Here is a 13,792-nt window from a genome sequence, read left to right on the forward strand (position 1 = left end):
CTCTTCCTATCCCACCTTCCTTGAAGTGACCTAGACTTCAGAATGCTTCTAAAGAGGCTTTCTGGTTAAATTAATCATTTTTTCCCCTTTATTTGCTCAATTTTTATTCCGCCAGTCTGTCGTCTTGCTCTTGAGTTTCCCAGAAAGAGAAAAGATGGCCAGCATAATGTGGGCAAACCCTTCAGGATTAGAGACAGGAGAGAGCTGGCCATGCGCACGTGAGTAAGAGAAAAGGAAGGGACTAAAAAAGATAAAAGCTATGAATCCGATTAGAGAAAAAAGATCCCTAGTTCAAAGAAAGCGATCACACCCATCCTATTTTGTCTCCAAGTATCTTCTAATGCACATTTTGTATTGAGTGTGGCTTAAGCTGTGGAGGAATATCTAGCTTGTCTTGGTTTCTGTGGCAGACGCTGTAGGAAAACACCTCTTAAACGTTTGGAGCTACTTTCTAAAGCGTTGGGAAGAGGCTACTTTGCATACATGCTGTTGAACTTCTATTTTCTGTACAGCTGTCATTTATCATTTGTACCGTTGTATCATAACCTTCCCTTATGGCAGAGGTGTGACGAAGGATTATGGGTGTCCTTTTATGAATGCAGTTGTTCTGGTCCTTGGAAGAACGGGTCTGCCTGCCCCCCCCCCAGTAACTTGTTTTGTAGGGTTTTTTTTAAAAAACAAACACGAACCAAATTGTTGATCAAGCCATCTGTTTGTTCCTAAACCTGACATAGCAGCAAATATGCACCCTCATCCTCCACCTCCCCAGTTCTGGCTCTTCCTGTTCTCCCAGCAGAACATTTTATCACTTGTCCTTCTAGATTTGCACACAGCTTGTTTTCAAAATGTGTTTTATGCACTTTTGTAATAGTTCTTCCAATTTTGTGATAATCCTGCCTCCGGTTTAACTCTTCATCCGTTCGGATACCAAATTAAGCCTTTGATCAGGCAGCCAGCCTGCTCTTAACATGTTAAGGGGGAAACCTATTTCATTTCATCTGCAGCCAATGAGAGAGCAATTTGATTAGCACTCTGGTGTTCAGCAAAGCAATTTTCTTTACTCTGGGAAGCTCAGTCGGCAAACATCACCCCCGGTATTCCAATTCTGTTCCTTAATCTGTTGGTGACCTATCTGGCCCAGACCTTACCATCATTTTGTGGGGTGGTGACATGTTGGTTAGTGCTAGAAAAACTTGTTAAGTCCTCAGAAGCCCCGGCAGAAGATTTGCTGCCTATTAGACAATATCAAGTAGCAAGTCTGGGAAAGACCACCTCACTTGGATGTCATGGATTGTTGAACCACCTGAATTTGGAAACGGCCGTGCTTTAGTCTTCGTTTCATCTCGTGTCCAGGAGAAACCCTGCTGGCATTTGAACTGGATCTCTGCAATTGCTTTGCGTCCTTGGTTTCTCTGCTGATTCAGATAGGAACCCTGCTGTGGCTCACGCACAAGCTTGTCGAATTGCCCCCCCTCATCCCAGATGCTTCAAACTCTTCTGTTCTTGCTCCCTTGCCAGCGAGGCCACAAGAACGGCATGTTTGAAGGCCTAATTCAGGAGACCTGAAGTTGTAAGTGTGTGTGGAGCATGTTCTGGCATTCCTGAACTCTTCATTCAGCCAGAGCTATGACTCTTCTCTGGGTCCCTCCCTGGCATTTTGCAAGCTTGTTTTCCATTGTGACCTACTGGATTTTCTGCAGCAATCAGAAGTTCTTGAGACGTTCCAAAACTGCCATCACTACTTGGTTTGTTCTAATCCTATCCTGCCAATCCATACATGTATGAGGGTGGAGATTTGTTCTCCGAGTTTGTGGGTTGGTTTCTGAACATTCATTACCAGGCTAGATAACATCTTCAGCGGAATTTAGGGAATGTCGGTGACGGTGTTTTTCTGCTTCTAAGGACTCTTGTGTGGTCAGTAGGTCTTGTGAAGGGAGGGTCACATCAGGTGAGGCTCTTGTGATGGGTCAGGTGTGGGCCACGTCAGGTGAGGCTCTTGTGATGAGTCGTATAAGCAAAACGCCAGCACTGACATTCCCTAAATTCCGCTGAAGATCTTATCTAGCCTGGTAATGAAACATTTTGGAAACCAACCCACAAGCTCGGAGAATGAACCTCCGCCCTCATCCTACACCTGGACTATAGTATTCACCACTATCGCAAACCATCCATATATCTCAAAAAAGCTATGGCGTAAAACTCAAGACTGTTGGCTTGTGAGGTTTGTTTTCGGGGGGAAAAGCAGATTTTTCATAATTCTTTGGTAGGTAGAATATAGTTGCTTGGAGATTAGCAGAGAGCATAAAATAATCTGTGTCCACTTTGCTGTTAAAATCTTCAGCGATCCCTCTGTTTGTGATCCTCTTTTTTTCAAAAACAAGTTTTATTGTTTTTTTTCATTTTACAGACAAGTGCTTACGAAACAATGTGGTGGCAGGGCAATCAATTATCCACACAACAAAGTCATACTCATAACATTCAGATTAAATCATTTAAAAAAACCCTCTATTTTCCCTCTAATAACATATTATATTCAAATTGATATATTTCAATACAACTAGATCAATCCTATCAATCCTCAATAACCTTTCATCTAAATAGATCCACAAATCCAGTTCTTCTATGAAGTTTACTTATTTCAATTACTATATTCCATATTTCTAATCTAAGTACATAGTTAACACTTCGGGAGTCTCCCCACTACCTTTTTCCTTAACATATTCAATAAACATTTATTAATATCATTTCTTATTTTTCCCTATTCTTCTTCCATTACAAAGTAACTATCAGTTCTAATATATATATAAAAAAAGTATATTAGTTCATATCAGAAAAGAAAAAGAACAGAAAAAAAGGTTAAAGAAATGTGATATTGATATTGAGGGATTGATTGTTAGATTATAAAGTATAATAGAAATAAAAATAAAAATTCACTTTTTTCTGTTCGTGATCCTCTTAGCCTGCAAACCAGAGAGGAGCTGGCATTTCCTGAAAAGATCAGCTGGATAAACATGACGAGAACAGCAAGTTCCCTGCAGATGAGGAAAATAGGTTAATAGAGGGAAGCTCTTGGCACCCAGCACTTCCTTTCTGGGAGAGCCATTGGCAGTTGGTGGCCACAAACCAGGAATCCTCTGCTTCTATGATGACTTGAAAAATGATCTGGTACCAGGGATCCTCTGCTTCTATGATGACTTGAAAAATGGTCTGGTCGGTTGGCTTTTGTGGGCAGGAGAAGAATTGAGGCAGCCTGGGATATCAGTGAGAACATTTTTAAAGCGGCCAGCGTTGGTTCAGCTTATGTGCCCTCACTCTGCATCTGGACTAGCTCTTCTTCATAGCAGATCAACTTCCAAAACCGTCCCCCCCAACTTCTGGGGCAGCTTGTTTTGCAGTGTAAGATGGGCCACGTATATTGTATATTTTGCATATTCCTCTTTGGAATTAGCACAGCAATAAATTTAATCCCATCTGTCTCAGTTGCTGCAGTGGTTAGCCTGTTAAACTTTTGCTGTTCCCAGGGTTTTGCCAAAATAGGTCGAGGTGCAGCTCATTTGAGAAACATGCCCCATCTCCAGTTCCCCATGAAGCACTCTTCAATGTTAGCTCACCCTTAGCTAACAGTTAAGGGAAGGTGGTGTAGTTGGGCCAGCCAAGCCAGAAAGCAAAGGACAAGGGCTTCTGCCCCATAGACAATCTCTGGCTTATAGGTAGGGAGATGTGCTACGTGGGCATCCTCACAGCCTTGTTCCAAAGTTGGATGCCAAGTAAAGAGTTCCTTCTTGCAACCAAAGGATTCACCACTCACCTGGTGGCCACTGGGACATGCTCAGCAGCAATTCACAGCTCTCAGTGGGAGGGCCAAGTTGGAGAAGATTAAGGGAGAGTTGCAGAGTCTGAGGCTGGAGCGTGTGGGTTTTTCCAGGCTGTGGCTCCCTCTGCTGAATGAATTCTGCCTTTAACAAGGCTGTTGTGTGGCCTGCCTAGTGCGGGGGTGGGTGGGTGGGTGGGTGGGTGGGGGGAGGAGGTCAGCTCACCAGCTTTTATCCACCGCCTTGTCAGTTTTTTAAAAAAAACACCTGCATGAACCCATTTTTTTTTTTTTGAAAGTGCATCAAAGACCATACAGAAATCTGTTTTGTCAGTAAAGGAAGTAATTTATTTGGAAAACAGTACAAATTCCTAAACAGAGTTGTGTTTTAAACTGAACATCAAGTCCATGGTGATGACCTTTATGGGGATAAGAGATTCTTATAAAATCTGTAACTTGAAAAAAAAATGAAACCAGTGCTTTTGTTTTAAACCTTACTTGCCATACTGAAATTAGAAATAATTTGCATACTTTTAAACTCATTTCTTCTTCCCCCTTCCTTCTTATACGCCTACAGACACACGTGCTATCAATGCAAACTATGACAGTGTGCTAAAATGGGACAATGTCATTGAAAGGTCTAATTTCCCACCCAACCTCTCCAGATAGCATTAATTGTGCCTGGATGTGCTTGTGTGAAAGTGTGTGTGCTCACATGCGAAACAGTTTCTATTTAACTTGTGACAAAAATCAAAAGTCAGGGATGCTTCTGGCCCACACAGGAAATGCCCCTAAAAGCAGAGCAATAGCACACTGCTTGTCTGCAGATGGCTTATTGTAGCCACAGTTGGCCACCTGGCACACCCTCTTCGCAAATCCCCCAGGCACTGATTTCTGCACATCTGCACTTGTTTGGTCTGATCTGGATTCTCCTTGGTTGGCACACAAACATCTTTATCTGATAACCTTGGTCAGCTCCGAATTGCGACGTAGGACAGCATCAATCCCAAATTGCAAGTTTAGAATTTACCCATGGCATCTGTCACCGAGGTTAGTGAGGAGCTGGCGAGGGTTGGCGAGCTGACGTCATAGCCCAGCTTCTTCATGTCCTTGGTCACCACGTTGAAGGAAACAGTGACAAAGCCTTGTGAGCGGACTCTGGTCACTGCAAAGGAGCAAGTGGAGACTTAGCAGGGCTCTTACAAAGCAACACATTACTAGTGAAGGGGGTCAAACCCAAGACCCTTGTTTGGGGTTCTGTGGCTAACAGGGCAGCCCCATAAGCTGGCATGGAGCAGAAAAGCATGGCATTCTCCCTAACACTTGGAATTCTGCAGCTGAACTCAGGCAGTCTTCCTCACGACATCTGTTGCTTTCTGCCCATCCCTAAACTTTTGGCAGCTGGCATCCCCCGACAAGTAGGAACAGCCTCAACCATAAGCATGCTCTGACTTGGCAAAGTTTGGGCACACATTCTCCTCTCTGGACACAAAGGCATCTTTGCCCTCCAGAACATGCCAGACATAAACACAGAGCACTCCAAGCACCTACCTTCACGGCCTTCGCCCTGGGCTACCACCTTGGGGTCAGTGAATTCGGGATATCTGCCTGTCAGCCAGCTGCGAGAAAAACAAAAGGGAAGGCTGAGAGTCAAGTCACCACCCTGGGGTTTATTCAGCCAAAGTCCTGAGGACTTCATGCCAACAAATGCCTATACAGCTCCCAGCTCCCTCCGTCCTGGAATTTCTTCTTCCCAGAATATATGTAAATCAACATGTTTTCCACCAAAGTGAATATTCAAGAATCCTGTTTTACTGGCGATTTCCCTTGAAAAAGTGCAAGGGACGGAACAAAAGGAGTGAATGATGGAGATGGAGAAGCCCACCAACCAACCAATTGTTGCTATTTCAGCAGGCAAAAATATCTCATTTTCAAAACCGAGTAATCCCTTAAAAAAAAAAAAATTTGGAGAAAGGATGCAGCCACCTTGTTAACTTCTGCAGTCTGGAGGTTGATTCTGGAACGAACATCGGGAGGATTCTCTGGTGCCTGAAAACAGAATTTAGGCAATCAAAAACGAGCGGAAGAATTTATTAATGGAAATGCTGAACCCTATCCTGAATCTGGTCCTCCTTCCCACACCAAACCCCCTGCCCTCTATTCCAGGCAGGAAAACAAATCACTAATAGGGTGACAAAACCTTTATGGCTGCTTCCCCGAGGCCTTGGTGCCCCAAAGAATCAAATACTCTTGACTAAATTACAGTCTAAAGAAGGACAAGGCTACTTTCATTCATCAAAATCGCACTGAGAGCTGGAACAAGCACGAGAAGTCGGTCAGGGTTGTGATGAACTCACCTGCCTGGTATAAAAGGGACATGAACAGCTCCGTATCCCCGAATCACATCATTCCCAAAAAGATCTGGGCCATATACACTGACGACAATCTGTGGCCCTGTAAGCACAGAAAGGGCAACAAACTTCAGATGCTCTGGCCTGGCCCAAGGATCAGTGATGAGGCACAACATGGGACGACCCCCGCAAAGTCAGTCTGTGACTTGCAATGACTAACCAATGCCAGATATGGCACATCCACCCCACCCCAACTATTTCTTAGCAAAATTTTATGAAGATGGGCTGATGTAACCTTTTTAGTAATTCTGGAGCTAGAGGTGATGTAGAGTCATGAGAAGCTTAACGTAACCATTCCTCTCAAATAATAGAGCTTCTTGCAAGCACTTGCTACCCCCCCCCCAAAAGGTTTCTGCCTCTCTGACGTTCTGCTGAAATTTAAGGCAATTCCTATGCAGTGTCCGATTCTTGCTAGCCTGAAAGGACAAACCCTAAACCTGGTTGGAATCGGTCAGTTCTCCTTGTACTTAACGTAATTTATTGACGCAACTTGTCACCAGCCCAAGCATGGTTCAAAACAGTCCCCCACCGGGTCAGGAGGTGACAAGAACCCTGCTATGTCCTGCCCAGGTCCTTCCCACCTACAGCCAAAGGGGTTGGTGCTTTTGAAGGTGACATCAATGGGGAAGTTCCAGACCAGGTTTTGATGGACATTCCGGCTCTTGGACGTGATCTGAGAGATGCCTTCTTCCAGGCCCTATGGGAAAGCCAAGGAGACAAGCTGGAACCATCTTTGGTGGCACCCAGAGCTGGCACAGACGGAGAGCTTGAGCAGCGGACTGGACTAGAAGCCTTCCAAGCTGCCTTCGTTCTATGTTCTATGAGGTGGCCAGGTGGGCTCATCTCCCCTCTCCTGCCTGGAGTCAAAAGGGTTGTGGAACAGCTCCACAACCCAGAAGTTGGAACCCTTATTTTAGTCCGTCCTCCTGCAGCCAAGAGTCACAAGCAGGACTCCTCCCCGCCTTTTTTTACCCCCTCTGCATTTCTTATTTGTAGGGAGGGTGCTTCAGGCTGCAAAGGGCTTGCTCTCTGGGGGTAGCCCTTGTAAGTGGAATCCCTTTCCCCCAGCGTTGACCCACCGAAGTCGGAGCCCAGTCGGGGCCGTACACGAAGCAGTACTTGCAGTAGAGGTCGTCAAATTCTGGGAACTGCAAAGGGAAAGAAAGGCATTAAATCTGGCTGGAGATCTAACCTCCTGGACAGACACTACTAAAAGCTCCTAGAAGGTGCCAGATTTTGATCCCATCTCATCTCCTTACAGCTGCAAACTGCATCCGCGCTATTTGCGCTTCAAAGCTACACCCGCTGGGTTCGTGCCTAAAAGCTGCACCGTTGGTGCCCGTATGAAGCCGCCTCTGGGTGCAAAAGGGGGATCCGAGACTCAGAGACGGGGAAGGGTATCCTGTTTTTGCAGGACATAATAGAGAGTCCATCTCCCCCCCCCATGGGACTTGGAATGCGCCACCGCATAGGCGGCGCCCGGGCGGGAGATACCAAGTTGCCCTCCGGAAGGGGGGAAACAAAGAAGCGCGCCGGCTCGTCTCGCCAATCGGGGACCCGGCCGACGAAACCGGCCCGCTGGCCCACCTGCGCGCTCTCGATCTGCCCGCTGACCATGAGGAGGAAGACGGTGGGGCTGGCGGAGGCGGCCGCCATCGGGCCTCGCGGAGCGGCAGGACGAGGCCCGTCGCTAAGGGCGCGTCTTCCACCTCCCTGGCAACGGCGGACGGCGAGCCTTTGGGGACAATTTCCGCCTTTGCGCGAAAGGGCTCGAATTTTTCGCTAGGAGATTTACGCCCGTTCACGCGCTTGTGCGCACGCGAGAGCGTTTCCGACAACCTTACCTAGCGAGCTCCGGGGCGGTCCGGATTTAGCCCCCATCCTTTTGTCTGAGCTCTTTGGAAGCAATTCCCCCCCCCCCGTCACGATGGTGACACTCCCCTCTCCGGGGGCCCGCCAGGGAGCTTGAACCACAGCTGCCTTTTCAGGCAGGGGGCTCAACCTTGGCAACTTTAAGACTTGTGGACTTCAACTTGTAAGCTGGGTGGGGAACTCTGGGAATTCCGGTAGTTGAAGTCCACAAGTCTTAAAGTTGCCAAGGTTGGAGACCCCTGGCTTAAAGCATCGTTCTAGCAACTGCATTTTATTTGCAGCGGGTAGTATTTTGAGAAAGGTAGCAACGTAGCACGTCTGTTGTAGAAACCTCCTCTTAAACAAATTTTTGCACATTAAAGTTAAAAGGCTTTGGAAGAAAAAGGCAACTCAACACTGGCAGTAATCGGGAGTTTTGGGCACCATACAAAAGATATTCACTCAATGTTTGAGGGTGTTGAATTTACTAAACTTGACACTACAGCGTTGCAACCCCCCCCCCATCTATTGAGACTTGTGTACTTCTGTGATTCTTAACTGGTTGTTTGAAATCGAATGTTGAATGAAGAGATGAAATAACAATCACAAAAAGAGGGCTGAGCTTAAAAGCTCCAGGTTTTGTTAGCGTTTTCCCTATTTTATTGCAGGAAGCTTCTCTAAGCTACTAAACTGGGTTTCTGCCACCACTAGATGTCCCTGTTCAGTTATCTAATTCAATTATGACATGATTGCAATTTCTTTGATTGTTATGAGCTGGCCAGAGTCGTTGAGAGCTGGGTAAGGGACAAGTTTAATCCTTCATCATCACCATCTCTCTCAAGTGGTTTCCCAGTTTGTTACTTTCTTAATGCGCTGGATAACAACTTCCAATCTAGTATATGAGATGGGCAGCAATATAAATCTGCTAAACAAGTAATAAATAAGAAAACAGCCAGACACCCTTGGTGAGGCAGGGGGAGTTGTCCTGTAGCCTATTTTTCAGGGCAGGAAGTGGGGGGGGGGGAAGAGGAAGATCTACTGACTGTGTGTGTGTGTGTGTGTGTGTGTGTGTGTGTGTGTGTTGCTCAGCTCCAGAACTTCCTTGGGACTAAGGGATATTCAGATCTCTGACTTTGTTACTATGTCTTTATTGTTACTATGTCTTTATTTTTTTGTTTTGGTACATGTGTAAACTGTTTTGTGATTTTTGTCCTTGCTTTGTTTATGTTTGTCTGTTGGAAAGCCAGTCGCAAGGCAACGAAGGAATCATTCTAAGATGAGGCAGGATAAGAAACATCCCCTTTGGCCACCAGTGCTGACCTGCCTTCTCCAGCTTGCTCCCGTGGGAGGGTTCTGGCTTGGGCCTCCTGAGCAGAGATGGACCCCAAATCTTGAGTCCTCCTGGCCTCCCTGCTTGATGGGGAGAAGCAGCAGCAGCAGCAGCTGGCAGAACTCCTAATTCAGTGGTTCTCAACCTTTTTAATGCCGTGACCACCCAACCGGTCGTAAGTCGAGGACTACTCAACCGGTCGTAAGTCAAGGACTACTCAACTGGTGCAGCACCGTTTGCAGAATGGGACTTTTGGCAGGCTCAGCAGGGCAGAGACAGCCTGGACAATTCCTATTGGCTTTTGAAAGCCAATAGAATTAGACTCTATTCAAGAGAGTCTATTTTATTGGCTTTCAGAAGCCAATAGAATAAAAGGGAGTAGCCCAGCTAAGGAAAAGGGGAAAAAAATGGCGGACTGCGTTGTTTGGCGACCCCCGTGAAATGGTCGTTCGACCCCAAATGGGGTCCCGACCCACAGGTTGAGAACCACTGTTCTAATTGCTGCGTCTCTGGCTCTGATTTTTCTGCTAGGCACCAGCTCCTTGGTCTTTTCCGCTCTCTGAAGAGCAACTTGTAAAGTTTCTTGATGGCCTCCAGAATGAACTATTCTGGGATTCTTGAGTTCCCAGGCCCTGCTCTGTGTCTCATCCTTAATTGGCAGCCTGGGAGACAGCGAACCAAGAGAGTTCCTTGTTACAGGCATTGGAAAAAAAAAGCCCTTTTGACCGTCACTTCATTAAAATGCCACTACATCATCTTTTGAAGCTGCCAGCAAGAACTCGACTGTTTTCTTGCCAGGTGCATTTAGTGTATGTGTGTGTGTGTGTGTGTGTGTGTGTGTATGAATTCTGCTGAGCCCAATTTGCGAAGCTCCTAGATTTTTACCATGCCAGCTTTTTTGGTTTGGTGCAGCCAGGTGGGGTTGAAGCTACAGTCACGTCTGCCCACCTAGAAACTTTCTGGCCTCTTCATTCGTTTCTCCCAAATTCTGGTCCCAGCCATGAAAGCCACTTCACTGATGTGGCTTCAGAAAGATGAAGGGGTTGCATTAAAGCAGCATTTGGAAATTGGGGTAGGAGGCAGAAACTTGCAGGCGTCAAGCCCATCTGGCTTTGGGGCAACAGCATCCGAGATACCTGGATGGCAGCAAGTGAAACCCCACCCCGATGCACTTTTCACTTGCTCCCAGGACCGCTGGTCACAAATGGTCACTTTTGTTTTGGGTGCATTTTACTTAGGTGATCTTCTACTCCTGTCTGCTTTCCTAGAACCTGTCCCCTCCCAACTTCAGATCTGGGAATGGAAGTATCTTCCATAGGAGTTTCGTCCCGCTCAATTATACCTTGAAGTGGTTGAGGACACTGGGATGATTGGTAAAAGTTTAGAAGAACAGTGATGTGTGTGTTGCAGCATTGCTGATGATCGCAAAACCTTGAAATCCATTATTCCTTCAACGAACAGGCATAAAAGTTAGATCTTCAACTCCCTCTTTAAAGCCGCAGCCAAGGGCTTCTCACCAATTCGTCTTGGTGTTCAGCCCAAGATCCAAACAGGACTTTTTGTCTCTTGAATGGCAGCCCAGTTCATCGAAACAGACCCTCGGCTTCACCCTTTGAAGGACACGGGCATCTGAGCCTGAGCATGGGGGATTCCTGGCATTCCAGGACCCCCTGATCGCTTTTGTGCAGCAGTGACATTTTGGTGGCAAACTGGAGTTAGCTTTGCTGGGGAACCTCAAACAAACCCTTCTTGGAGATTTAGATCTCCCTGTAATCGGCAATCAAATTTCAGATCCCTCCTACACCATCTTTGCATTTATGGTGGCACAGTGTTTCTTTGCCAAGGCTGAAAATATGAGTTCATCCTATTTCTCTTTTCTCTGTTTGTGCACAATGTTATCTTGTACAAGAAGCATAAATCAAAGCCTTCTCTGGAAGAAGACAAGTATATAAATCCTAATTCTTTCAAGGGGGGGGGAGGGAGAGAAGACAACAAGATGCCTCTTTGTTGGTGTCTGCATTTCTGTCCCTCTTCGGCTCAGCTGGTTCTGAAAAACGCTTTGAGTACCTGTCCTCCTGCCTTAATAAATGACTCACTCTAGCATCAAAGAAAGTGGTTTGACAGTCGGGTGCTTCTGCTCAGGGACATCCCATTAATCCTCTCCAAGCAGGGTGCCTGCCAATCAGGAGGAACAGTCTGAAGCTCAGCCTGAGAACAGGGCCTCCGTTGAAAGGGTCAGCAATTCAGCCCTTTGGCCACATCTAGACTCGTCCTGGGCCAGGGTTTACCACCCTTGACCTGACAAGGCAAGAGAAGGATGACCTCTGCTTCCTGGTCAACAGGTTGATCAGGCCCCCTCCTGGGAGACTGTTGGGGTCTCTTGGACAGTTGGTTGGCTACTAGGAGAAGGGACCAGTGCACTAGTGGTTCTCTGTGGTGCCACCACCAATTTGGCTGGCATCAAAAAAAGGTTGGACTAATTCATGAAACTCTTGGGAATCAATTGCTCTGGACAGTGGGAGGATGTCCCTCAAGACCATTTGCTGAGAGGCTGGTGGGCTTCCTTGGGCAGTTGGTTGACCTCTGCAAGAATGAAGTGGTGGACAAGATGGGCCAAGGCATGGCTTAGATTCTTATGTTCTTTATTTCCTTTCTGGAGCTGGTAATTATTATAAGAGATGTCTGAGTTGCAGAGAGCTGCTGTATCTTTGCGTGGATCATAATGATGAGACATTGGTATCTGTCTTACCTGAAATAATGGGATGCTTAATGCTTAGATTGTACAAGTCTAATTTTATTGACTTGAAATTCTCTCTGCATCCCTCCTTTGCTTAAAAACACTTTCTCCTGCCCCTGAACAATTGTGGATGCAGTCCTCATTCAGTGAAAAATCAAATCTTTCATCGTTGGAAGATGTTGGAAGTGACATAAAGGCTAATAATCTTCTTCAATATTTGTACAAGCTCTTGGAGATAAATAATTCAATTGACATTCTCCATTAAATCTGACTTCAGAAAGCTTTTATGCCAAGACACAGTAGATCATAATGGTTTCTATTCTTTAAGTTTTTCTCTCGCAGTTTCTTCCCCCTCTTTCCTTTCCTCCCTCCCTCCCTCCCTCCCTCCCTCCCTCCTTCCTTCCTTCTTTCCTTCCTTCCTTCCTTCCTTCCTTCCTTCCTTCCTTCCTTCCTTCCTTCCTTCCTTCCTTCCTTCCTTCCTCGGCTCTTCCTGCAAACCTTCAGAGAACCTAATGGTATCCAATAAGTATGGAAAATAGATTATTTGCTGTGGTCAAATAAACCCCTGTTTCCATTCTATTTATACCACTGGCCCAAACAAACATCAAATTATAGTGAGAGAACTTAAATTCTTTTTTGAGCTGTTGTGTTGTTTAAAAAAATCAAGCTATGTAATTGGTTTTAATCCTTGGGGAAAGGGTTGGGGTCAGAAGTGATTAGAGTGAGGCTTGTTTTCCTTGTCCTCCTTATGTCTCTCTCCATGTGGCTCGGACCCCTGAGGATACGCCTGCAAAGGAAGACCAACTCTCGGAGGTCATTTCCCACATTAATCAGGGAGAAAGGGCATGTCAGTGGAAAACAGAACGGACCTCTGGCAAGGCCTCTCCTTCCTGCCTCTCAGATGTCCTGAGGGAAGAGAGAGACAGACCGTTTGCTCATGCAAGAACCCAAATGGCTTCTCTGGATCAGCCTACCCAGCCTTCATGATAGCCCTTGAAGCTAGTTTTTTTTTTAAGATAGATAACTTTTATTGTCACACTGGCACACATTAAAAATGAAGTCTTGTTGTCAACAGACTGGGAAGGCCAGGAGAACAGAGCTGGATTTCATCCCTTGCTTGAACCTGGGACCACCTGGATGCTTTGAGAAGCTCACCTTCAGAGAGGCTTGTCCACCACTTTGCAAAACTCCGGGGGTGGGAGAAGCAACCTCGATTCGAGGCTGCAGTGCTGGATCCAACAACCAGCCTTGGGGGGAGGGTGGGTTAGGGGGTGGAGAAGAATCTGGATAGAATCCCACCGTTGGTGTTGACATACTGTCAGGGGCCATTCTGATTGGATAGGATGGGATGCCAGGCCAACCCACCCAAAGATGGCTTGCAATTTTCACCATTGGCCTTGCACGTGGGTGTCCCACCCAGAGGCCTCCCTTAAACCCCCCCCTCCCGCCCACCAGTATTTTAAATCAGCTCTGGAAGCAAGTTATTGGTGGTACCAGCAGGGGGCCCTTCCACATTTGTTTTTCCTCCGAGCTGGATGAAAAATTTGAATTTTTCTCTACTTGTCCCATAATGTAAATTTTGGAGCTGGAACTCAGCAGGGAGGCTTCCAGAATTCTTCGGTGGTCTATAAACAGCTAGTCAACCTCTGCTG

The 13,792-nt window shown here is 46.3% G+C and overlaps 1 protein-coding gene across 1 annotated transcript; it reads right to left on the reverse strand.

Moving 5' to 3' along the window:
* Positions 1-4,136: 4,136 nt before the first annotated feature.
* On the reverse strand, positions 4,137-7,944 carry B9D1 (B9 domain containing 1). Its single transcript, XM_039367949.1, has 7 exons — positions 7,810-7,944; positions 7,302-7,370; positions 6,808-6,919; positions 6,169-6,265; positions 5,798-5,860; positions 5,363-5,430; positions 4,137-4,976 (listed from the first exon to the last, which is right to left on the reverse strand). The coding sequence occupies exons 1-7, from the start codon at positions 7,876-7,878 to the stop codon at positions 4,831-4,833; spliced, it is 624 nt and encodes a 207-aa protein (XP_039223883.1). The 5' UTR covers positions 7,879-7,944; the 3' UTR covers positions 4,137-4,830.
* Between the last annotated feature and the right edge of the window lie 5,848 nt (positions 7,945-13,792).

Source organism: Crotalus tigris, unplaced genomic scaffold, assembly GCF_016545835.1.
Source record: "Crotalus tigris isolate CLP2741 ecotype Arizona unplaced genomic scaffold, ASM1654583v1 scf7180000020608.1315917, whole genome shotgun sequence".
Taxonomy (NCBI): domain Eukaryota; kingdom Metazoa; phylum Chordata; class Lepidosauria; order Squamata; family Viperidae; genus Crotalus; species Crotalus tigris.